General features: G+C 45.4%; 1 protein-coding gene across 3 annotated transcripts in view; it reads left to right on the top strand.

Moving 5' to 3' along the window:
* The window catches only part of Lrrc8c (leucine rich repeat containing 8 VRAC subunit C), a 75,431-nt gene that overhangs the window by 23,968 nt on the left and 24,456 nt on the right, over positions 1 to 27,007 (top strand). The window contains exons 1-2 of one of the 3 annotated variants that reach the window (XM_036200856.1): positions 20,438 to 20,461; positions 22,830 to 22,968. In XM_036200856.1, coding sequence (XP_036056749.1) covers positions 20,454 to 20,461; positions 22,830 to 22,968 — 147 coding nt within the window. In that variant the 5' untranslated portion in view covers positions 20,438 to 20,453. Of the gene's footprint in view, positions 1 to 20,437; positions 20,462 to 22,826; positions 22,969 to 27,007 lie in introns of those variants that run through there. The other 2 variants (XM_036200858.1, XM_036200857.1) reach the window with 2 other exon arrangements.

Below are 27,007 nucleotides of genomic sequence, written 5' to 3'. Positions count from 1 at the left end.
TTGCTTCTTCAAGATTTGCCAATGGGTTGCTTTTTAATATCAGAGAAGAAAATTAGACCCAAATGGAACAATGCTTAGTGACCTATATTGTAATATTGTAAGTTATTATTAAGTTTTTGGTTTTTTTATGCTGGTGGATTTTTTGTTGTTTTTTTTTAGTCTTATGTATCCCATGCTGGCCTTGAACATGCTGTGTAGCTAAGGATGACAGTGAATTTATGGTCTTCCTACCTCCACCTTTCCAGTGCTGGGAGTATAGGCTTGGGTGAACCATACCCAGGTTAGGAAGTACTGGGATGGAGCCCAGAGTTCATGTATATACCCTGGAGACTGTTCTATAAGTCAAAACAAAAGGATTCTGGGAGTGGTAATAAAGCATGTCACTGGTGCCAAGGAGCACATGTATCTCTAGAGCCCCTCAGGAATGTAGTGCATACCCATGGGTGCCTTTACATTCCCTCGGCTAGATTTTTTAAAATTGAAATATTCCATGCTTCCAAAAAGCCCCCATGGACTGCATCCGGGCAGGACTATAGTAGATGTCTTATATGAGGAGAGCATCGAGCCTGAGAACAGAGGTTTTCCTTGATGGCCTTGGCCGCTCTGTTGTTTGGTTTAACCAGCATTTCTGGTAAGGGACTAGTTTGAGTCTCGGGTTCATTTGCTCTGAGGTTTTATGTTTCCGCCAGACCTCTTCCTGTTGACATTCTCACTGAATCAGAATCGTTTGTGTGACATCGTAAGCAAGGTGAAATATACCATCTGAGGACACGCTAAGGCTGTGATATATTAACTAATCTATTTGGGTGTGTTTGCTTGGAAACCTGGAGGGAAGCCTGTTTTAAAATACATTTTGTTCTTAGAATGTAATCTGGAAAGGACGAGCGGATTCTTCAACTTGTGAAGGTTTTCAGTAGTCTTTCTGCCTACCCCAGCATTGCAATCCCTGTTCCCTTTTATTTAGAAGCAGCAAGGGTGGCAGGGTCACCATGACTTACATATATGCATCCATGTCCTTAGTCTAAGGAAGGTTCTCCAAGTACCATCTCTATTTTAACATTAGTCTCATCCATGGGCAACACTGAGGAAATCTTCATTTTTCTCCCTCAAATGAGGCAGTTGATTTGAAAACTGAACCTGTATGCTGTTACTTCTTGTATTAAGTGTAATGACAAATATTAATATAAACATGCTTATGGGCCATCTGCTGACAGGAGAGTGGACTTGCTGAGTGGAACTGAGTCTAGCTTTACCTTCTGTGATGTTATTAGCCCCTGAGAGGCTAGAGAACTAAAAGATTCAGAAACTAGTGAGAAAGGAAACAAAGTATCTCTGACATTGTCAGTTTCTAGGAAATGAGAGGTGGAGACAGCGCCCTGCTTAGTGGACAATACCCTGGGGAGCTAATAGAGGACAATGAGGCGTGAATAGGATCTAATTATGTTCTGTGCTTATATGAAAATGTCACAGTGAAACTCATTTGGTACAATTAATAAATGTTCATTTAACATCCCTTTTCAAGTGGAGTGGAATTAACAAGTGAGAGAGAGAACAGCCTCTCTTGATGATGAGTTCCTGCCAGAGACCAGGAAGAAGGGCAGTGTTGTCTAGAGTGTGACTTTCACGGTACTATAAACAGGCTCCCATTTTGGTCAAATGAGTATTTCTTGTATGCATGTTTGATGGAGATTTATTTATTTTTATTTTATGTGTGAGTGCCTGGTGTCCACAAAGTCAGGAAGAGGGCATCCGATCCTCTGGACCTGGAGTTACATACAGGTGACTCTGAGACTCTGTGGGTACTGGGAGCCAAACTGGGCTCCTCTACAGGAAGAGCAAGGTGCTGTCAATGATGGAGCCGCCTCTGCAGCTCTTCTGCTACGCATTTCTGACAACTGAGAGAACCTCCAATCGTGTATACACTAATTTTCACTCATTCATTCAGTAGTTATCTACTGAGTGCATGTATGTGCCAGAGACTGTTGGGCTGGATGAAGGCGAGGTCCCTGATACTTAAGGACTTGACCTTGCCATGGAGGGGACGGACCAACACAAGTGAAAACACACAAATACACAGCACAGGTGGCGAAGATAATGCTGTGAAGAGAGCATGACAAGGAAAGGGTTTGGAATGTTGGGATCATGTGCTGCTGTGCAAGAGTCAGTACTAATATTTGTGTGTACGTGCATGCATGTGTACACATATGTGTGGCTTATGTATGTGTTCTTATGGTTTGTACATGTGTATGTCGAAGAATTCATGTTGTGTGCACGTGAAAACCACAGGTTGATGCCAGGTGTCTGTTGCTTGAAATCCTAAAAGGGCTTATAATGGAAACCCAGAGCCAGATATTGGGGTGAATGCTGAAAGATCAGAGAGACAAAGGAACAAACCACCTCCACGTCTCACCTCGCCAACTCCACGAATCCTCTGACTGTTTGCTTCTGAGTCCTCAGGCCAAAGGTCTTAGCCGAATGGCCTAAGCCAACATGCTACACTCAAAAGAGGGCCTGACTGCTTCTGTATCCCCAGCCAAAAGACTCTCATGAAAAGCCTTAGTTTCTGTCTCCTTAGGCCTTATATACCTTTTTCCGCCCAGCCGTATTAGTGCTGGGATTAAAGGTGTGTGACTTCCCAGGTACTGGGGTTAAAGGTGTGTGCCACCACTGCCTGGCTCTGTTTCTCTCCTAGACTGTGTCAGTCTCATGAAATCCAGGGTGGCTTTGAAACCACAGAGATCTAGACAGAGTTCTGCCTCCCGAGTGCTAGGATTAAAGCTGTGTGCTACCAATGTCTGGCTTCTATGACTAATCTAGTAGCTTGTTCTGTTCTCTGATCTTCAGCTAAATTTTATAAGGGTACACAATATATCACCACAAGAGTCTTTCTTGATTGTTCTTTTTTCTTGGAGAAAGGGTCTCTCACTGACCATGAAGTTCACTGGCTGGCCAATGAGCCCCAGAGAGTCCATTTGTGGGGTTACAACTCCCCAGTGCTGGGGTTACAAACTGTACAACTATGCCTGGCTTTCACATGGCTGCTAAGGAGTGAAACTTAGGTCCTCACATGTGTGCAGCAAGAATTGTACCTACTGAGCCACCCCCACCCAAAATATTCATATTTTCAACAGGACAATCCAAGAAAATATCTCCAAAAGTGGCATTCATGCAAAGACTAGAAGGGAGCTAGAGAAAATATTCGTGTCTGTATCCGGAGCAAAATGTTCTTTGTTTCAGGAAGTCCTTAGACAGCTTTCCTGTCTGTATATGCCCTAAGTGGTTTTATTCTGTTCCCTGGTAACACTTCTTATGTCCCAATCACTTCTGAGTTTGTTCCCCTAGCCGAGACTTTCTGACTCTAATCTGGCATATCCAACTATTTATGGAACCCCTCCACTTGGACACCTAACATGAATTTCTGTAACCAAGTCCCTGTGTGCTCCTCTGCAAACATGCTCTTCCTATAGTCTAAGGCTTCTCTATTCCTTTCAGTTTTACAAAACTGAGTGAAAATCTTGGACTTGTCTGACTTTTCCAAACATGATGGCAAACCCTTTAACTAGAGCACGAGTTCTATATATTGGGAAAATTTTAAGCAGGAAACTTAGAGTACCTAGACATTTTAAAAATGAGGTCAGAAATAAATCTGAGATGAAAGAGGTGTCTGCAGGGAAATATTTAATGAATAATAAAAGCCAAAGATGAGGGCGCATGAGCTTGGAACTCCAAGTGATGTGACATCACCGAAAGAGCTACCTTCACGGAGGTCCACTCTGGTTATTTCCACCAGCACTCATTGGCAGGATGAAGGCCATGCCTCAGGAAGAGACTGTCGATACTCATGGAATATTATACATAAAATATACCTAAAGTGTTTCCTGCCTTTGGGAATATTTTAGGAAGAGCTGAGGAGCCAGAAATAGTCATCACATTTTGTTTTAAAATTGGACCTTCAATTGTCATGATAGAACCTTCATCCAGTGACTGATGGAAGCAGATGCAGAGACCCACAGCTAAGCACTGAGCCATGCTCCTGAAGTTCAGTTGAAGAGAGGGAGGGGGGATAATAGAAGCAAGGGTGGGTCGAGATCATGCTGGGGAAACCCACAGACACAGCTGACCCAAGCTTGTGGGGGCATACTGACTCTGGACTCACAGCTGGGGAACCTGCATGGGACCTAACTAGGCCCTCTGATTATGGGTGACAGTTATGTGGCTTGAGCTGTTTGTGGTGCCCCTGGCAGTGGGACCAGGACTTATCCCTGGTGCATGAACTGGCTTTTTTGGAGCCCATTCCCTGTGGTGGGATGCCTTGCTCAGCCTTGATACAGGGGGGAGGGGCTTGGTCCTGTCTCAACTTGATTTGCCAGACTTTGTTGACTCCCCATGAAAGGCCTTACCCACTCTGAGGAGTGGATGGGGGGGTGTAAACGGAGGAGTAGGAAGAGGGGGGGGGGGGAGGAACTGTGGTTGATATGTAAAATGAAAAAAAAAAAACACTAAAATTAATAAAAAAAAAAAAAAAGGACCTTCAAACTCGTCATGGCAAACCAACCCTTTTTGTGAACATAACTGCAATAAAGCAGAACACTTGGATGAAACACGCGGGAGGGGAGATGCTGGTCATTTCCTTGGGGCGAGAGATGGTTAATAAGTAGCCAAACCCAATGAATTTGAACTAGAACAATGAAGGGGAAGTAAGTGGTCAGTGTCCTCCCGTTTTAATTTGCTGAAGTTTCCCAGTATTCAATTCTCGGTACAGAAGGTTCTTGCTGTTTTGCCACACCGAGTTCCTGGAAATCACATCCAGATCCCCCTGAGTGAGGAGACTGGAACAGAACAGTGTGTGGGAACTGCATTCTGCACCTAAGGGTTTAGTTTCAAACAGAAGCAGGTATAACCAGGAGTGTAATTAACGTAGTAATAGACGGGACCCTGCAGCTCTGAAAACTTCATTTTTCTAGCTACGAATGAGTGACAGGTAGTTTCTGTACTAGTGTCTCCATGGATAGAAGCTGAGTCCTTAGGGCCTTCACAAAGCTCTTTTCTTAGACTTGTTTCTCTCTATGTCCAGAGCCGGGCAACGTCTTCAGCTCACAAACATGATTGCCGTGAATACAATCCCGAGACAGCTTGCTTCCCCAGTGAATAATTCTGCTTGTGAAGTGTGATGAGCTTGGACATTGGAATCTTGGAGTTGGAGTTTTTGCTCTGCCTTTCACAGACTTTGTGACATTGGGGAAACATTTAACTTGTGTGTAGGTTTCATCTTCTACAGAGCAAGCCCATGCCTATCTGATAGACTCAATGTAGAGTAAAAAGAAAATGTTCAACAGACACTGTGTTTCATGCCTGGTTGTTGGCAGGCACAACAACATTATCAGTTGTCAGATCTTCCTTTCTCGATTAACAAAAAATGAGAAATTTGATTCAAAGGGTTTTTTTGTTTATAAAGCATTTTTTCTTAGTGTGCTAACCTCTATTAATACTAACCTTTCTTACAATAGCCACAAGATGGAAATATCAACGCACGAGTATATCACTTTTTTAAACCAATTAGTTTAACTAAGGCTGCTTATGGGGCTCAGAAAAGAGGAATTTACAGGAGCAGAGACAACTTACCAGTGGCCACACCACTGAAGAAAATGTCTCTCTCTCCTGCAGAAATAGCCAACAGCCTATAGATCCTCAGGGAAAGGGGGGGCTTGTGACTTCCCTCTAATGTGTCTTTTTTTTGTTTGTTTTTTAAATATGGAATACTTCTCAGCTTTCAAAAAGAAGCAAATTCTTCAGTATGTGATGGCCTGATAAACCCTGCAAATGTCACATTAAGAGAACCAGGCCAGCACAGTGGCAGATGCTATGGACACCCTCTTGCATGGCACAGCTACACTAATCAGATTAGAGTACACTGGTGATTCCCAGGGGAAGGGATGGCTGGAAGCTACTGATCTTGGAATCTGACTTTTCTTTTCTAAGAACCAGAGGTCTACCTACTGCCTTAGTAACTGGGGACATTATTTCCCTCCCAAAGGTAGAATTGAGACACCGAAAATATAACCTTGAACAGTGGCTGTATTAGCAACATTTCTGTTGCTGTGATGGGAGAAAAGAGTTTATTTGTGCGTGTGGTTCCAGAGCCGATGGTGGGTGGTGTGGCAGCAAAGGGGTAAACGGCAAGCAGGTGGGACCTTATGCTCTCAAAGTCCAGCCCTAGTGACACACTTCCTCCAGCAAGGCCACACCTCCCAAGCCTTCCCACACAGTGCCACTAACAGGAGGCCAAACGTTTAAATGCCCGAGACCATGCAGGACATTTCTTATTTAAACCACCACAATGGTTCTAGCCTTTATGTTTTTCTTATTTTTTTCCCTGAAAAAAAAAATTATATATATATATATATATATATATATATATATATATATATATATATATATATATATAAAAAGCAGTGCTTTAGAATGAGTGGAGATTTGGAGAAACAGGAGTTGGTAAAAGTAATACATAGCACCTAGTGTTTAAAACTGGTTAAGATTTTAAAGGAAGTCTCTCTTGATCCCAACCAGCCCTTATGAGGTACTGAATTGGCAGTGGATCAGTACGATCCTCCTTGCCAGGCTTCTACCCCTTGGGTATTCTCTGATCAGTTTATGTGGATTTTTTTTTTTTTTTTTTGCATGTTGCTATGGTAAAGCTCATTCCGTGATGTGAGAGACCTTCCTGCTGAGGAAGGTTTTGTTAATGTTAGAGCCTGAATTTTCATTTCCACATTTTATCTTGGTGTTACCAGGGCAACCCAAATAATTTCATCTTCTCTTTGAAGTTGATGCCTGTAGGCTGGTATATCTCATGCTGACTCACTTATTCTCTCGCAGGGTTTGGTTTTTTCTGGTTTAATTATTGCAGCGACTTTGCTTTTGCCGGCGATGTTTTCTGCTTCTCTGTCTGCAGTCATCAGGTGGGTCACTGTTGGTATAGTGGCTAAATATTTGAGGGGATTACACATCTCACTGCTGACTAGAGCTATGAAAGAGCTATGGAACTTCTCACCAGGAAGATGCCAGTTTGAGTAATGGCAGAGAAAAGCATTGAACGTGCAGAAGCTTATTGGGGCCTCTCTCCTCCAAATCTATCTAGTTCTTAGGATTTGGATAGCGAGCTGCAAGAGTTTAGGCAAGGGCTGGGGTGAAGTTCAGCCAGCCCTGCAGACAACTAAATGCAGCCGCATGTACCTGAAGTGTCAGTAGTGGAGAGGTGGGCACAGGAAGATCAGAAGTTCAAGGTCATCCCTGACTATGTAGCTAGTCGGAGGCCAGCCTTAGCTACCGGAGACAATGCCTCAAAAACAGAAGCACCTGAGCAGTGTTTATATGGTAAGAAATTCTTAAAGCTCTATCTGAATCTATTCCAATTCTAAGTCCCAGTTGTGAAAGCTAGATGAATGTTTGTTTCTACTTCTTCCCAGGCAACCACATAGCTGGGTTGTTTGTTTGTTTGTTTGTTGATTAGTAGATTTTAGTTTTGGTTTTGAAACAATCTCATATAGCCTCGGCTGTGCTAACTCATGTCGGAGCTGAATCTGGAGTTGAACTCCCAATCCCCCGCCGTCCACCTCTCCAGTGCTAGGCTTCCAGGTGCCTGCACCACACCTGGCCTACACGGCTTTGGATCTCATCCTCTCTAGCAAAAGTGAAAGACTGGTTGCCACACAGCTCCCCCTGCTCAGATAAACCCTTCAAGTTTGAATTAGTGTAAAGAGAAGAGAACCAAAAGAAAGGAGTCATGCTCTCAGGCTGCCTTGCATGGATGCGTGCTGTCCACATTCCCACCCTAACTTCTTATTATCTTTGGTTTTCAACGATAGGCAGTTAGTAGTTTTAAAATGCTGAAGAGGGGAGATGAGGAAAGAGAGGAGAAAAAGGGGAAACAGCAACATGGATAAACCTGCAGAACACCCTAATAAAGAGAAATTGGCCAGGCAGAGAAAGAAAAATGCAGCATGTCCTCCCTCGTACACGTGAATCTTAGAAGGCTGATCTCATGGAAGAAGGGAGTTAAGTCCCGGTCTCTGGAGACTGGGAATGATAGGGAGGATGGGAGATCTGGAGAAGTTATGTAGCAGGACCAGGAAGTCCAACAGGAAGAATCCATTCTTCTGCCGCATGTCAGGATAACTATTTACAGCAGTTTACATGTCTCAACAACTAAAGGAAGAAAGCCAAGAGGTTTGCCATGCCATAAAATGATTTATGCCAGGCTGACAGTGTAGCACAGGGGTAAGGCACTGGTGTGGCATGCCCAAGGTCATGGACTCAAGCCTGAGCACCAACAAAACCCAAAGATCTGAGGACCTAACCCCATGAGTATATGTCAGATAAAAGTGTGTCTAGCTGAGCAGTGGTGGCACATGCCTTTCATCTCCGAACTCAGGAGTTTGAGGCTAGTCTGGTCTACAGAGTTAAGATCCAGGACAGCCAGGGATACACAACACAATGAAACCCTTTCTTGAAATACAAACCCAAAAGAAAAAAAATGTTTCTATGCAGATCTAAGGAATCATTCTCTGGACAGAGAATAGACAATAGACGCCTGTGTGCAGTTGGGAATTGGGTTCCTAGATAGATGTGGACAGACTGAGTGAGGAGGGCAGGACAAGTTGGCCATTTGGATAGAGGCAGGAGAGAGAAGCGGACTGTGGCACCCATTGTCAACATTTACAATCAGGAAGGTGCTGGCTGGTACCAAAGATGCCAAAACAATGTTGGCTGACTGCCATGAGACTTTTATGAACTCAGTACCTAGCACGGGCAACTGAGGTGTCAGGGGGAGGATGACCTGGCGTAGAGCAGTGTCATTGGCACATCTGGAGGACAGTCTGCCTCATTTAACTGGCAGCTGGAAGAAGAAGCTGCTCGGCTTCTGCTGGGCACTTGGTTTCCATGACTGAGTCCTAGTGACTTTTTGTCAGTTTAGTCTAAAGACGGTCATTTGTTGCTCTACTCCTCTGTCCTGCCCTAGTCTCTGGGATAGACGATGCCAAATTTATCTTATTCAACAGAAACAAAACTTCATACTGCCTCACCAAGAGCCATGTGAACCACTGAGAAAGGCAACTCAACCCTGGTGATCAGGCACCTCAGCATGTATGAAGCATCCTGAGTGTGTCCAGCCCATCATGTCTCTCACGACAGTCATTAGGTGTGGGTAATTCAGTACACCTTTGCATCCTAGTGCAAGGTCCAGAGGACAGAGATGACCTTCCTCACTCACTGCCTTCTCCACATCAGCAGCTCAGGATGTTGCTAATGGAGCTAGTCTAGCACCTTCACAAAGCTGCCGGGTCTACTGTCGGGGTCAGGGTTGGGACTGCCCTTGAGAACCGTCTCATTCCAAGATTCTCCATTGATAATCTGAGCCCTGCACCTGAAGGTGGAGGAGATGAAGCCAATGGGGCCCTGGCTTTCTCCTCCCCATCCCCAGTCCCACTCTTTACCCACAGGAATCCCAAGGGTGACCTTGCATGTATCCAGTGCCTTGGATACAGATGAACCAACCTATCTTTCCACAAATTCCCCTTTCTCCATACACAGGGTGTTTATTTTGCAGTAACTTTCATGTAGGCATTTTTAGGCCTAGGGAGCAGTGATCTGAGTTAACTTTGGAGGGTGGGTCATCTGAACAGAGGGAACAGACACATAAAAACAAACATCCCCAGTTTCATCAACTGCCCTTTCTCTTGGCTCTGGGCCTGTTTTCCACTACCCAGAAGATGATCTACTAAATTCCCCAGCTCCTCTTCAGAGCTCCAAAGGTCTCTCATCTTTGAAGATTTTGACTTTTAAAAGTAATCTTTTTTTTTTTCTTGTTTATGTTGTACTTTTTTTCCTATGAAATTTTAGGTCTTAACTGACTTTCTCAGATTTTCCATGCTATTTATTTATTTGTTTGTTTATTGGTGAGACAGGGTCTCACTATAGTCCTGGCTAGCCTTGAATTCACTAGATAGACAGGGCTGGCTTTTAGCTCAGAGATATGCCTGCCTCTGTCGCCTAAATACTGGAATTAAAGGTGTGCACCACCACACCTCACGTGGGATTAATATTTTAAGACTTTCAATTTAACACCTCGTTGCTACTGTTTTGAGACAAGGTCTCATGTAGCCCAGTCTGACTTAGAATTAGAGGTTTAGCCTAGGATATCCTTAACTCCCATATTCTCCTCTGCCTTGGAAGTGCTGGTGTTACAGACCTGTCTTACACGTTAATCCAAGGTGACAAGCCTTAAACTAGCTTTGTTCCTCCCAAACACACTTTTCATCCAGTTGATGAGTTTCAGCTCAGAAGCCACCTGTAGATGCCACCAAGCAAGCTGATATATCACTAGGCTTATGAATCTTGTTTTCTAGATCTTTCAACAACTTTTAAAAATATATGCGGCAAGGCTCTAGACAGTTCTAAAATGGTTTTTCTAAGGAAAGTCTCAAGCTCTTTAGTTCCAACCCAAGATTTTTTACTAATAATAGCACCTGGCAAATAACCCTTTTCTAAATAGTATGCAGTTTTTCTGTGAAGGTGGCAGTATGCCAGGTATGCTGAGCGAGGCCTGAAATCCCAGGGACTTGGTAGGCTGAGGCAGGATGGTTATCAGGCTATACCTTACCTGAGCTACAGAGTGAGTTCAAGGCCAGCCTGGGCAACATACAAACTTTGATCTAAAGCATTTGGAAATTAAAGAAGGTCTGGGGGTGGGGACTTAACTCAGGGGTGAAATACCAGGCTAGTGTGTGTATGAGGCCTTAGGTTCAATCCCCAGCACCATGAGTGCGCACGCACACACACACACACACACACACACACACACACACACACACGAAACAAAACAAAAAAGAAAAAGGTGTGTGTCTCAGTTACTGTTCTAATGCTGTGATGAAACACTATGACCAAAGCAACCTTTAGAAAAAAACATTTAATTGGGGGTTTACTTATAGTTTCGTGGCTGGAGGCAGGCAGGCGTGGTGCTAGAGCAGGAGCTGAGAGCTTACATCCTGACCTGTGGACAAGAGGGAGGGAGGGAGAGACAGAAAGACAAGGCTATACCAGGCTTGGGCTTTTGCAACCTCAAAGCCCACCCTCAGTGACACACCTCCTCCAGCAAGGCCACATGTCCTAACCCTAACCCTAACCCATTCACCAGTTGAAAACAAAGCATTCAGATGTATGGGACCCTTCTCATTCAAACCACCGCTTGTGGGGGATGGAGAGACAGCTAAGGAGTTAAAAGCACTCCTTCTTACAGAGGACCCAAGATCAGTGACAATTCACAGCCATTCATAACTCCAGTTCCAGAGGATCTAACACCCTCTCGTGACCCCCTTAAGAACCAGGCATGCCGATAGTGTATACACATACATTCAGGCAAAACACTCATACCATGTGAATAAATAAAATCTTTAAAAAAAGTATTTAAAAAATATGGAATTGTGTTGACTCTTACCCAAAATTATCTGATGGTTTTTAATTTTTTCCTTCTATTTTGCTTTTGCTGACAAAGGATTCAAATTAATAAATCCATGACCTTGTGCTTGTACTGGCTGCCGCGGTTTGAACAAGAATGGCCACCATAGGCTCATATATTTGAATGCTTAGTCACCAGAGAGTGGGAATGTTTGAGAAGGATTAGGAGGTGTGGCCTTGTGGGATTAGGTATGAGAGGAAGTGTGTTGCTGGAGGTGGGTGTTGGGGTCTCAAAAGCCCAGCCAAGTTCAGATTCCCCTTCTCTGTCTGCTGCTTGGGGATCGGGACATAAGGCTCTCCTCGCCATACCAGCCAGCCGCCATGCTTCCTGCCATGGTGATGATGAGCTGAACCTCTGAAGCTGTAAGCCAGCCCCAGTCAAATGCTTTCTTTGTAAGAGCTGCCGTGGTCACGGTGTCCCCACACCATGGAACAGTAAGACACTGACCTTGAGATCTGGGTTTGATTGCTCAGCCCCTTATTCCACACTTGTATATTAAACATCTATTGTGTGGCGGCCACTGAGCTATTAGATGAAAAGAGGCGGACGGCCAGAACTTAGCCCTGCTCCGTGAAGCCTACACTCTGGATGTGGGAGACAGGTAATTTAAGAACAGGAGCATGAGTGAATGAATGAAAGATGGTGTCTGTGGTGGAGACACATCCATGGTGCTGTGAGAGCCTGAGGTGCAGGCTGTGGGTGCCTGGCATAATGCTCCGTGATTTGAACCTAGCTGGAAATTTAAGTTTTCACACACCCCTACCCCCCACCCCACACACTCTTTTTTAAAGGTGCTTGCCTTGTGTGTACAAGACCTTGGATTGGATTCCCCAATGCCCCGTAAGTAGATGAAGGGGTGAGCAAAGGGAAATGGGAAGTTTTCACCAGAAATTGCCTTGGCTTCCCGGTTACACTTGGGGTGACTGGTCCTCGCCATTCTCCCATAAACATCTGTGGGAAAGTATCTGATAAACAGGTAATGTTATCTTTGGAACGGAAATGACAACCCTCCCTTGTAGAATCATTCACAGTTGAGCTCAACATCTTTTCTTGCTCCCATTTAGTGCTCTGGGTGAGAAATATGAAGTAGAAGGGGGCCTCGCCTTCAGGCTTCTCTAAACTTTGGAAGTTAAGAAGTGAGCGGGGGAAATTCAAGTTTTAATGTTCTAGAAGACACGGGGCTTCCAGGCTTCTCTGCTTTCCTCTCCTTTGAAAGAATGGATTTCTAGGTGAACCGCTCGGCCAGGCCTTGGTGGGGAGTTAGGTTCTGCCTTGGTGGATGGCTCAGCCCAGCCTTGGTGGACAGCTTGGTCCTGCCTTGTTTGGCCTGGACCGTCTCACCTGCCCTGTGTGGCGCCAGGTAACTGCTTAGAACTAATAGTTGCTGTGTGTGTGAGCCACTGGTCTGCCTTGAAGGTAAACCGTGTTCACTGAGGGAGATAGATCTGCAGAATGACCATTACTGACACACACATATGAACTGCACACATGTTGACGGGGATAAGGTGCCCTGAAACACTGTCACAACCATAACCATTGATTCACAAGGTGTGTTTAAGGGATACGCAGTGTGCTTAGGGGGTGGGACTCCTGTTAGTCATGTCATCTGTGCATATTCATCTCCAGAAAGATGGTTCTAGTTTGAGTGGTAGGAAAAAAAATTGAATAAAAAAGGCCAGTGAAAGGTGTGGAGGAGCTGGCCCCGATGGCATGGGCCTAGGAGAGCTGGCTCTGCCCCTCACCTGACGGGGTGGTTCCAGTGACCTGGACTGACCAGCTCAGCTACCACCCAGACCCACAGCCTGGGTCTTGGGTTGGCTCACCCTAACATCTGCCCCATCTATGACCTGCTGGAGAAGAGACTGGTCCTATGGATGATAACTGCAGGATCTCCAGGACTCAGGAGAACAACAGGATATCCGAGAAGAGTTTCAGTGAGGGCCCAGTGATGATGGTGTGCCAGAAGCCTTGGCACGACTCATGGCAATGAACATTTTGCGGGTGGGGCTGATTGGACAAAAGGGTGTACTATGTGACACACTGCAGCTCCTGATGCCACTGTGGTGAATGAAGAGGAGTTGGAGAGACGGAGGAGCAAGGGGGGGGCTTTTGTTTTGTTTTTAATTAATTGAGGGGGCATACTGCAGGAATGAGGGATGAATATGGAGGGACTGGGAGGTGAGTGGGATTGGGGTGCATGACGTGAAATTTCCAAAGAATCAATAAAGAACTAAGTTTTGTTGTTTGTTTGTTTGTTTGTTTGTTTTTAAAAAGGCCAGTGTTTGTTTGTTTTTTTAAAAAAAGGCCAGTGCGCCGGGCTGTGGTGATGCACGCCTTTAATTCCAGCACTTGGGAGGCAGAGGCGGGTGAATCTCTGAGTTAGAGGCCAGCCTGGTCTACAGAGTAAGATCCAGGACAGGCACCAAAACTACACAGAGAAACCCTGTCTGGGGGGTGGGGAGGGACAAGCCAGTGGAAGGATGGGGATGTATCTTGGTTGCAAGAGTGCTTGCCTAGCATGCATGTAGCCCTGGATTTGGTCCCCAGTAAAGCAGGAAGGTCAGAAGCTCAAGGTCATGCTTGGCCACTGTCTCAAACAAATAGAGTGTGAGCTGTGCTGCAGACAGCCTATAGGTATGTTCAGAGCCAGAGGCCAGAAAAAGAATGTCTAACCCTTGCGCTGGACTACAGTCAGGTTTTTTTTTTAATATTTATTTATTTGTTATGTATTCTGGAATGCATGTATGCCTGCACTCCAGAAAAAGATACCAGATCTCATTATAGATGGTTGTGAGCCACCATGTGGGTGCTGGGAATTGAACTCAGGACCGCTGGAAGAATAGGCAGTGCTCTTAACCTCTAAGCCATCTCTCCAGCTCCATGGTCAGTTCTTATGAGGGTGTTAGACTGCCAGTTAGCCTCAGTTCACTAGGGTCTATGAGGTGATAGACAGAGGTGGGCTTGAAAGATGCAGAGGGAGCATTAAATGGTTGTTGTCATGATAACATCCCTAAAGCTTTTTAACAAAAATCCCCAAGAAATGAAAGCCTTTAGCAGGATCTGGAAACGCAGAAATCCAGACCCAGTTTTGACCTATTTCAGGTGTGTCCTCATAACGTTCAGACAAGTGACATCGGCCCTGTCCTTGGGGCCAAGCTGAGAGGTAGGAACACATTTCCATGGCACACCTTCTCCAGCAGTAGTAGGAATGGGTTTTCACTTAAGCTCGGCTTTGGTATTATACATACTTCCTGACTCCCTTGATCTTCTTAGCCATTCTCTCTAATACCAGATGTGTTTTGATTAATCACTTTTTACAGTATGCACCTATGTATTTGGTTTTCTTTATTGCAATTTCAAGTTTTTAAAAGAGTAACCTAATAGAAATATTTGGTATTTACTACAAATTGCTTAATTGGGTGTGTGTATCTGTGTGATTTCAACTTAATAGATATGCACTGATAATTTCTAAGACCCCGGCTGTTTTCTAGAAGATTCTGGGATAAGCAACATATAAACTTTGTCTCAGTTGGAATAAAATAAATCTCTACAGCATTGGCACCAAAACACAGGTCAGCACTGATTAGAAAGAAGAGCATTGTGGCGCCGGCTTCACGGGAATCCTGGTAGCAGGTCCCCTTCCCTGAGGGAATATGTGGGTAGGTGCTAATACCTGATCTGTTGTGTTCTCCTCTATTCACCGAGTCCCTAGCACAGGGCCAGGCATAATTCACTATCATAATTCATTTATAGAAAGCCAATTAGTAATGAAAGTGAATCATGCTTTCAACAGGGAGTTAGTTGCTCCAAACAGCTCCTGATCAAAATATATGACACATTTTTAGTAGCCTCAAAGGCCAAAGACTGCCATAGAGATCCCCAAAACATCATACGAAGCCAAGGCCTTCTTGGTGCATGATTTGCTGTACACATTTACAAAAGGATTGTTCTAAAATATTTGAAGGAGATGGCTGGAAAGGAAAGTGATCTTTTCCCTGGTTAAGATGGAACCAAAACTACTAACTAGGAGTAATTTTTACTTCCTGCCATCACTGCCCTTGGAAATCATGAGAAGTTCAAACTGTTTTATAGAAGATAACTGAGCCATCAACTCACATGAAGCAGGAATGTATGAAGAGATCCAAGGAGACGATTACACAGAGGTCCCTCTTGGGTCACAAGGTCCACTTTACCATTACGAGTCCTTTGAGTCAAACACTTTCATTTCAGGATGGCTTGAAGGCAGTATGTCTTTAAGAATCATCTAAGCTTTAAGACCACTCTATGATTTTCACTGCCTACAGTCTAAGGGCACGACAGCAGATTGAGCCCAGGAGAAATTCTACCACAACCGTTTGTTTAGAACCCATTAGGTTCTTTAAACCCTCACCCGTGTCCTGTGACCTCATCAAAGAACTTCAAGAATGTCGGCTGGAGGTTCCGGGTCTCCACTAGCTAGCTATCGTCCTTGATCAAGCATCTGGTTTCTCTTGACTCAGGTTTCTGACCCCTAAAATGATGGTATGAACGGGATGGCCAACCTTCTGGTCCCTCTCGCTTCTAATTCGTAATGCACTTAGGACTTTCCTCTTTTAACGAAGTGTGTTTCTATAGCATCGTTTCATCACGACCTCCTTTGGTGAATTTCTCTAGAAATAGGTTGTTGTGTGTACCACAGAGTAAAACTATCCAGAGTCACGTTCTCCCGAGGAAGGAAGACATGCTGTTTGTGTAATTGAGAAAATGTGCCTCTTTCACTGTACTTCACACAGCTAAAGAAAAGCAGCTTGTTTATTATGACTGATACTTTGTATCCTGATGACTTCCTTTGACTTGTGGACCCTTTGGTACAAATGGGAAGACTCTGCATGAAAAATCATGTGTGCCTTCATACTGGTCTCCATGTGCTCATGCCCTGGCCCCAGGCACAGGGATCTTCTGCCTGTGATGTTACCCAGACACCTGTTGATCTTGCATGACTATTCTAAAATTGAAAACAATTTACCCCTCTTTCTCACTAAAAGTATAAATATTCACTATTTTATGTGTATATGGGAAATTTGCACAATGCACATTGGCCCAGCAAGGAAAGCACTTGTCTCATGTTTTAGTTAGGGTTTCTATTGCTGTGAAGAGACACCATGACCACAGCAACTCCTACAAAGGAAAACATTTAATTGGGGCTGGCTTACAGTGGCAGAGGTTTAGTCCATTATCATAATGGCAGGTTATGGCAGCATGCAGGCAGACATGGTGCTGGAGAAGGAGCTGAGAGTCCTACATCTTGACTCATAGGCAATAGGAAGTGAACTGTCTCACTGGGTGTGGCTTGAGCATATATGAGACCTCAATGCCCATTTTTATAGTGATAGTGACATACTTCCTCCAACAAGGGCGCAGTTCCTAATAGTGGCACTCTCTTATGGGGGCCATTTTCTCTCACACCACCACACCTCACGAGCATGCTTTGGCTCCTTAGTTCACCTTTAGTTTTAGTTTCCCATAGTAAAGCGTGATGCTTGGAGACACCTCAGCCAAGGGCTCATGGAGTCTCACCTGCTGTGAGTTCCAGACCCTTGCTTTTTCACGGAAAGCCATCAATAAGGACCAGTGAGCCTCTGCCTTGGTAGCCCATGGAACCCCACTAGCCCAGACCTATAAGGAACCCCACAAGGTCAACATTTTGTAATGCTAACATGTCCTTTGCCTTTGTCGCTGATGGTGCAAAATCAGTGGTGTTTCGGCCCTTTCCATAAATTGAGATCAAGGCCCCAGACTGGAGGGGGAGGAGGGTAGTCTTCCTAAGGGTACACTGACGAACTTTTTTTTTTCCTTTAAACTCAGTTTCATATACTGTCTCTTTGACTCGGTAGAAGTTATTATTTTAGTTACTGTCCATCTTTTAACTAGATATTGTTGCATATGGTGGCATGGGAAGGACTCAGAACACTCCAGAGTTGTCCCAGAGGTGTCTCAAAGAAAAGCCCCATCAGTTGTTTGAGGTGACCCTAATTTCACAGTTTTCCACCTCACTTCTTCACAATAGTTCTTGAACCTTGGAGGGAGTGACACAGATGTCTAACTATTCTCTAACTCCAGTGGGGTACCCAACCCTCCTGCCCTGTGCCTCCCATTTGAGTGTGACTCAAAGAAAGTCCTTCTACTACAAAATACAAACAAGGGGAAAGATGAGAAATGGAAAGACACTTGACTAGAAGCTGACACTGGAAATAACCCATGAGCATAAACACAAATGTTTGCAGAAATACTTTAGGCAGTACAGCATATTCTTAGAACAAACAGCTGAGGACTATGATTCCTCAGCCACAGTGTTTTGTCAAAGCTCACAGTACCAGATGTGAATTGTCCCTCTGTTGAATGGGGGTTAAATCCAAAGTTGATTGTACCCACAACGCTTGAGAGCACATCTTGCCTGGCACTTCCGTAGCTCTTGGCCCTTGCACCCTTTGACTGACTGAGGTGACTTCCCAACATTGCTCATTTGGGCACATCCGTCTGTCTCTCAGACAGCTTTGCATACCTGTAAACACCCAGCTGATTGGGGCTTTGGGCATTGTTTCCCAGCCCCCTCAACAACACATTTGGCACTACAAAAGCTAATCTCAAGGGAGAATTCAGTCCCAGCTTGATTTCCCCAAGTCTTGCAACCAAAGCAAGTAATGTCTTCAGAAATAAGGTCTGATATAAGCAGTGATATATCTTTTATCATTTGGGACTTGCAGGAAAATTACTCACTGCCAGCACTAGGACCCTCAGTCAACAACCTTATCCCTTCTGGGAGAATCCTTTTCCATACAGAATACATTTGTTCACTCTGCAATAATGACAGCCACAGGCTGTCACTGAGTCCTCTCAGTCACCTTAGTGTCACCTATGCCCACCCAACCATAAAGTTCCCAAGAACATCACAGTTGCATCTAGCCCTTGTTCTCTTTGTGAGCTGACCTCTCAAACTTTCTTCTGTGTGTACACACATCTGTCCCTCAGGGAACTTTCTAGACCTTTAAAACACTCAGAAGTTAGCAGTGTGCCCTCTGTATAATAAATAAAAGTTTGTTTATTGTGTGGTATGGGTCTTTGCCTGCAAGTATGTGTATGCACCACATGTGTGCAGTGCCCTTGGAGGCAGAAGAGAGCATCAGATCCCTTAGAGCCAGAGTTGAGAGCTACCGTGGGGGGTGCTGGAAACCTGTGTCCTCTGGCAGAGCAGCCACATTCTTAACTGCCGAGCCTCTCTCTCCAGCCCCATATTGAAACCATTTATACAAGATTGGCAAAACAGCAAAGAAGGTCCTGGACCACCATCCCGTAAAAGACAGCGTGGTTGTTAAGATAACCTTAATGAAATACTCAGCATCCATTGCCATTCATGCCCATCAACCATCAGCCAGTCTCAGAAGTCTGTAACTAAGGAGATGCTACAGTAAAACATTAGCTAGGTTTAATACAGCATGAAAACATTCCCTATGTTCCTATCCATATCTGGCTTCCTCATCCTGGGCACCCTCAGAGCCTCTGCATTTCTCCAGCACTGATGAACTCTGTGCAGCTGACTCTAGCTCGTTAGTTTGGCCTAAAGCAGGGGAAGAATGCTGCTTGCCTCCTTGGCTACAGCAGCCTGCAGGCAAGACTGCTGCCTGCCGGGTAATTATGCCTGGGGATCTGGGCAGCTGCCTGCCTGCAGGCAGGTCTTCTGTACCTTTAAGTGGCTTCACACTGCACCTGTAGCCAGCTGATGCCTCTACTTTGGCGGCAAAAAGCCTGTAGCTGGGTGAACACACTACTCCAGAGAGAAAGATACAAAGTAGACTAAGTAGAGAGAGCAGCCCACCCCAGTCAAGTTTTAACCTTGCTACCTGCTTGGTTCTAGCCCCATATGCATCAGCCGACGCCCATCACCTTTGATACTCCTCAGGCAGAGCCCGACAGAAGCCCTCAGAGTGAGGCTCCTTGCTACCTACCTCCCTGGTATCCATGCTGTATGTAACTAGTCAAGGTCTCAAAAATAAATATCCATAGTTACATGAAAGCCTATTCACATAGGCCTTGCATTTCTGAACTCATGTTTTTGTGAGGCTGTGTTCAGTCTCATGCATTTTAATCCAAACAGCATGTCACAACACATGGACTTCAGAACCAGACCTGAGAATCTGTCATCTCTATTTAGATATTAGAGAGATTTTTAAAGGTGTAAAATAATTCCATCTTTTTGTGTTTTGGAAGATTTGACTTTTCGTAATATCTGTTAACATGTAATGAGGTTTTTGTTTGTTTGTTTGTTTGTTTCTGAGTTCTTAGTCTTGTTAATTGACTTTCATGAGAAACATTTGTTAATGTGCAACCAATACTTTTTATATCGTATGTTTACTCTTTTTCATAAATGAATGGATGCTTTATAAACTTCTTGTTTTTCATTTCTAACGTTACATGTTCAAGAGTGTAGCAAACACTTGGGGGTTTTCACTACATTTTGAGCGTGAAGGGAAGAGCAAGGCTGAAAGTCTTGCCCCGCTGTGGTGGTTTCCTCCCTGAAACTGTCTACTGCCTAAGTGAAGGAGCCCAGTTCTTTCAAAGGTTAGAGGAACTTGTGAAAGACACAGCAACCAAACCCATGAAAGAACTAGTGGGCTACAACAGTTATCACTGTCTCCAAAGCTGTCGGCGCTGCCCCGGGCAAATGAACATCTGAATCCGTTCCTTTATTTCTCCAACAGCGGCTCAGAGCTTCTTGGTTTCCAGGAATGATGGCTGGCGATGTGAATGCCACACAGGATAAACCACCTCTGGAGCAGAACTTGGGAATCCAACTGATGTAGAGCCCATCTGTGGCTGTGTCAAACAAGGACCTCAACACCTTGAGGGCGGTGAGACTGTTGTGGTTGGTGCAAGCTAGCCCTGCGCTCTACAACCGGCAAAAATGATTGGGTGCGTGCGTGCGTGCGTCTGAGGGGTTTACCTGGAACATGTTTTAAGGACACTGCTGTTTAGTGCTTGTCAACTTTATTCCAGGTCGTCTAAGAAGAGAGAACATCATTTGAGGAATTGTCTCCATCAGCTTGCCCCAAGGGCAGGTTGGGGGAAGCATTTTATCGATTAATGATTAATGGAGGGGGCAACCAACTAGAGTTGGTGTCACCCTTGGGGTGGTGGTCCTGGGTTGTACAAAGAAGCAAGCTGAGCAAGCCATGGAGAGCAAGCCTGTAAGCAGCATCCATCCAAGGGCTCTACTTCAGTTCTTGACCCCATGTGCCTGCCCTGCTTGAGTTTCTGCCTTGACTTTTCTTCAGAAATGGGTTGTGATCAGGGTCTGGGGGCCAAATAAACCCTTTCCTCCCATGTTGCCTTTGGTCATGGTGTTTATCACAGCAACAAAAGGGCAGACTGGGGCTGGCGCACATGCATGACGTAGTAGGCTCAGTTCTCAAGAGGCTGGTGGTAGCCGGTGGGGTTGGTGTGGAATTGTGTTTCAGTAAGATGGAAAAACCACATCAATGCTGCTCAGATGTCAAGGAGACGGGCTCTAAGAGCCGAGGGCTAAAATTCTCAACATTACTAAAGAATAAGCCCAAAAGAGGAAAGCCCAAACGATTGTTTAAGAAACAGTTGTAGCTGGGTATGTTGGTGCACACCTTTAGTCCCAGCACTTGGGAGGCAGATGCAGGTGGATCTCTGTGCGTTTGAGGCCAGTCTACTCTATATAGTGAGTTCCAGGACAGCCAGGGCTATGTAGAGAAACCGTGTCTCAAAACAAAACTGAACTAAACTAAGACTAAATAAAGAGTTGTAATGCAGCAAGATAGAATGAACATTACGATAACTTTCAAAGCTATGGCCACCAGCACACTCACAGGAGCCCTGGGTCACAGGGAAGGTTGTGAGAATGGGCACGTGAAAGAGCAGACTCAGAGCGTGCGCCCATTTCCTTCACCAGAGCCTCAGGTGTACCGTGTGCATTCGGCTGCTGTCGTTTACATAGCTGTAGCTTTTAAAATATTTGGGGGAAGGGCTGGAGAGTTGGCTCAGCACTTAAGGGCACTTGCTGTTCTTAGAGGACCCTGGTTTCCTCTTCCAGCAACCACTACCTCCAACAGCTCCTCAGGCAGTCATGGGTCTCAAAGCCCCGGCCAAGTTCACAGTGGAATGTTTTAGGGCCCAGTCTCATGTAGGTCGTGTGCAGGTATCCATGGCGGATATGTGTTCATGGATCAAGAAAACAGCACTTCTTCCCACCTCCTCTTCCTTAGTTCCCTGGGCTTTGGGAGGGGCATTAATGTCCCATTTAACGCTGAGCATTTAGCCATCATTTTTATAAAGACACTGTTTTTAGGTTCATTTTGTGTTACTGTAAGAAATACCTGGGATAAATCAACTTTAAAAGACCAGAGGTTTCTTTTGGCTCTTAAACACTTTAGCCCTACGATTCTGTTTGCCTACGATTCTTGGGTCTTTGGCATGGAATTACATCTAGGCGGGAGCACCTGGCAGGCAAGACCGACTGGTCATGTGACGGCTGGAAAGCTGAGAGAGAAGCAAGCACTCGGGGGTCCCTTCAAGGGACACTCACAGTGACCTAATTTCCTTCTACCAGGCCTGATCTTTTAAAGGTCTTCCTCCTCCCAGAAGTACCACAGGAGGTGGCCGTACCTTTAGTAACACTGGCCCTCGAGGGGACACCGATCCAAAATGTAGCAAGTTTCTCAGAACAGAAAATCAGGATGTTTGAGCTTCATGGTGAAATATGACATGTGAGAAACAGAAAAGGATGCAAGAGCATCTCGACCAAAAACTGAGGAGAAAATGTCACACCCCCAGTCTACTAAAGGATGGTGGCTGTGTAACCACATGGTTTTCCTTCTCCGTGGAGTAAGCGCCCATGGATAGGTCCCAGGAAAGGAGTGACAGGCGGGTAGAGAGGTGACTTGAGCACCACAGCATAACCTCAGGCAAGGAATAGCAAAGACATTTCAGAGCACGAACCCCATCTCTATGGCATCTTCATGCTCCACCTGAGGGAAGTGGGGGTCCAGGGAATACCTGGGTATGTCTGAATCCGAAAAGCTCAGAGGGAGTTTGGTTACTGGACTTACTCAGCTGTATGTGGCTCTCTTCAGTTTTCCATTGGCGGTCCATCACCAGCTCAGGAACACTGTGGGTCCCTTTGACTACAGAACATCCTGCTCCTGCAGTTCACAATAGCATTTCAGAAGCTGCTAAAGAAAAAAAAGAAAGAAAAATGCCCTATGTGATGTCCAAAGAAAAGTTAATTCACCAGAATTCGCTTTTTTCCCAGAAGCATGATTCCAGTGACCGAGTTCCGACAGTTCTCCGAGCAGCAGCCCGCCTTCCGGGTGCTGAAGCCATGGTGGGATGTGTTCACAGATTACCTCTCGGTGGCCATGCTGATGATCGGAGTGTTTGGATGTACATTACAGGTAAGTGCCCGACCCTTGAAAGCCAAATGGTGAGGCTGAAGAGCTAGCTCTTCTGGGCTAGTGATGCAGCTTGCTAGTGGGAGATGCTTCGAATACATGAGGCCCTGGGTTCAGTCCCAGCACTGAACAGGGCAGAAAGAGAGAAGAAAGAGGGGGTGGGGAGAGAGAGAGGAGCCAGCTGGCTGCATGGGGATGGGAGTCGAAGGTAACTTTTAGGCAGTCCTCTCTATCTATATACGGCATTGGTCATCATGGCAGGGAGCCTGAAAACTCCTTTGCTAAACATTCCTGATAAGCTGGTGCTGTGCTTAGAAGAATGCAAAGAAGCCACTTGCTTAAGTGACATTTGACGTCCGTTAACCTCCACTAACTTCACGCTGAAGTATTCACAATGGCACTTCCATTGTCAAATGCAGCCTTTTGCTTTTCTTTGCCTCTTCTGCTTGAGCCTAAGTGTTTCTGGGAGAATGAATATCTTCAAGAAAGACCACGATGTCTCATTCTGAGTTAAAATGCAACTCAGTCACAAATGAACTCTGTATGGAAGCTGTGTGTCTATATATCTTCATACCTGTTACTGTGCCAGGCTCCGCACTGGCAGGACCTAGATACTGTACGTAGTAGTTCCTCTCTGAGGGTCCTGAAGCTGACTGGCAAGCAGAAGGGACTGTTAGTGACGTGGGCTCCACAGGTGGGAAGGAAGTGCAGAGGAAGGAACTCAGCCTGGAAATGAGGAACAAAGTTATAGTTGCACTAAAAATTGGAGAATGAACTGGCTTAGCTAGAGGGTGGGGGATGGAGGGGGAGGGGGGGGTAGAGGGGGGATGGAGGGGCGGGGAGACGGTGCCAGGAGAGGAGAAGCAGCTAAAGAAAGAAAACAGCAGTGGTGGGAGGCTCCTGGGACGGCTGCAGCTTGGGTGTCCTTAGAATGACCTCAGTTGGTGCCTGTGAGTGGAAGCATCCAAGGAGAAGGTGGGGTGGGGAGAGATGTCAGGAAAGGCACTGAAGAGTCCTTGGAGGAGAGGTGGGGAGCTGTAAGGCCGGGTGGAGAACAGGGGAGTCCTGTGGTCAGGGAAGGTGTGGCTAACAGCAGCAAGCAGCTCCCAACCAACTCACTGACTAAGGAGCGAAAAGTAACGTCTGGACCCTTAGACATCTTAGTTCAGTGGTTGGATAAGTGGATGGAAGTTGGAGGCCGTGGGTGGGTGGGACCTTCAGGAAGAAGGCCTGGAAGAAGTAGGAAGGAAGAAAAATCTCCAGAAACAATACAGTGCAGATATATATAAAGGCCTTCTAAAGATGATATTGTTCATCGTTAAAGTGTGTCCTAACGGTGTCTGTGTGCTGGGCATCCTTCTGGACACGTCACTCCTGTGGTGACTCATTCCTTCCTCGTGCCAACTCTAAGATAGGAGCTGTCCCTACCCTAAGTACACAGAGGTTAAGGGAAACTTCCCTGTGGGCAGCGGAGCCCTTCTTTAAACCCAAGCCATTTGGATCCAGAATCCTTGTTCCTAGTCCCTAAGACCACGTTCCCTGTGTTTTATTTGAGCAATAAAAACATTTTGCTAGCTGGCCTGCTGATGAACACTCGTAATCCTAGCACTTGGAAATTGGAACCAGGAGGAGTAGAATCAAGGTCATCCTCAATGTAATGAGTTCCAGGCTAGCCTGAACTACGTGAAATCATGTCACAAAACAAAACAAAACACACTTCCCTTCTTCCCACCCACTCAGAAAAGAATACCAAGGAGAATACCAAGTCTAAAACAGAGGGAAAACATAGACTTATTCATAAATAAGATAACTATTGAAGAATACACTACAGTGTGCCAGGCTTTGCTGTACTAAGAATTGCCAGTAAAAGGAGGAAAAATAAAAGATAAAAAAACAAACCTCTGGCTGGTGAGATGGCTCAGCAGGCAAAGGCACTTGCTACCAAGCCTTCTCAGCAGAGCTGGATGCTAAGAACCCGCACGTTCAAAGAAGAGTACTGTCTTCAGGAAACTGTCCTCTTCCGAGAGCACACACACTAAATAAATAAAATGATCAAAGCCTACCTCAGCCTGAGGAAAGGAGAGAAGAAAACAAGCAAAATCAGTGAGTAAATTACAAACAGTGAGGCGAGAGATGCATGCAAGACCTCCAGAGGGTTCTGAAAGGATTCTACCCAACCTGACGTGTTTTCTGCTCGTCCTCATTTTATGGCAACCTCAGCAAATCTTTTTTATTCTCTCCCTGGTTAACTGAGTCTTCTCTTGCAGCTGTCAATTTGTTCAAATTGCCTCTCCTGGTGCTCAAAGGCCATGTTAAAAACAACAGGTTACAGGAATGCACATGCTGAGAAGCCCCCACCACAGTCACCCTGAAAACCAAGACAATTACTAAGTGACTAATATTACACTACTCAGCACAAAGTGCAATTTAAAGTGCATGAATCGCTGAGTTCTAGAAATTTCCATTTAATATTTTAGGACCACAATTGACAGTGGGTAACCAAAACCGCAGAATTTCACTTTATGGATAAAGGGAATTGTTAGAAAAATTGGAATAGAAGAAGGGTAACAGAAAACTGAGGTACTCAGGTGGAGGAGCGCCTGAGGGGAAGTCAGGAAGTGTGGCTTTTGGCCAAGGAGTTGAAGATGGGCAGGAACAGGTCAGCCAGTTGAAGGAGCACTCCAGGCTAAAAGCTAGAACAAGGGTGTAGAGACACGCCCCGTGCTAGACCTTTTATTTCCTCAAGTTTAACTCTTTCACTTCCTTATCCTTCTGTTCCCCTGGAGACCGGATACAGGGAAAGTCTCAGCTCTGTTACTAGGCAGCATTGCTTAGGATATAAATGACCACTGATTGATCAGCTTGTCTAAGCTGAAAGAGCAATAAATGCCTGATGGGGAGCCGTGTTGTTGGACTTCTGTGCTTTGGGGGAACATTTGTGTAAGCAGAGGTATAGACTGCTCTGTCATATAAGCCTGATGAGAGGGGTGGGGGGGGGGTGGGGGGACGCTCAGAAAGCAGTGTGGACCGTTCCACGGACAGCTGGGCAGATGCCCTGTCAAGGGCAAAGCTGTGCATGCAAGTTGTCGCTCTAGTCCTGTTTAAGTGATTCCAGTACCCTGTGAGGTTTTTATACATTATGTAGTCTGGAGAGGAAGTGAACCTAGGAAGCCCCTGATAGTGACCCAAGCAAGCAAGGGTTTCCTTGGCATATTACAGGTAAAGGTGTCACCTGAAAGGCAGAGCAGGCAGGTCCTGTAGAGCTTTGTCAACTTCTGGAAGGTGACTTTGCTCAAATGAGACAGGACCCCCTTGGACCATTCTGAGCAGAGGGCTTTCATGAGGTATTATTTATCTGTCTGTCTGTCAGTCTGTCTACCTATCCATCTATCATCTGTGTCTATCAATTAGTCGATCTATCTACCTATCTGTCTATTTATTTATTTATTTTGGTTCTTTTGAAACAGGGTCTCCCTATGTAGCCCTGGCTGTCCTAGAACTTACTCTGTAAACCAGACTGGCCTTGAACTCTGCCTGCCTATGCCTACCAAGTGCTGGGATTAAAGGTGTGCACCATCCATCATGCCTGGCATGAGGTAGTGTTTTAACAAGACCACTCCAGCTGTGGAAAATAAGTGTAAACCAAGGCAAGGTGGCATGCTTATAATCTCAGCACCCGAGAGGCAGAAGGATCACTAGCCCAAGGCCAAGAAGCAAGTTCCAGACCAGCCTGAGCTATCAGGGGAGTCCCTCATAAACCCAAGCACTGGAGGTACAGTTTGTGCGTGTCTAGATATAACCCCCAGGAGAGAGTGAGCAAGACCGAGGCACTTCGATTGGGAGCTAGAGGGAACATCCAGCACAGGTGCAAAGGAAGGGAACGTGTATCGCTGGATTACTTGGAAAGTGAGTACAGTGATCCAGATATTAATCTAGTGCCTCAGACCAGGCTAAAAACAGTAGCTCTAGATGTATTGAGGGAACCTACCAATAGTTTCTGAATGTTAAATGTGAGAGAAAAAACAATGGAGATGTCTCTAAG

This window comes from Onychomys torridus, chromosome 10 (genome assembly GCF_903995425.1).
Source record: "Onychomys torridus chromosome 10, mOncTor1.1, whole genome shotgun sequence".
Taxonomy (NCBI): Eukaryota; Metazoa; Chordata; class Mammalia; order Rodentia; family Cricetidae; genus Onychomys; species Onychomys torridus.
The sequence above is the reverse complement of the archived record's forward strand: the minus strand, read 5'-3'. Positions and strand labels throughout refer to the sequence as shown.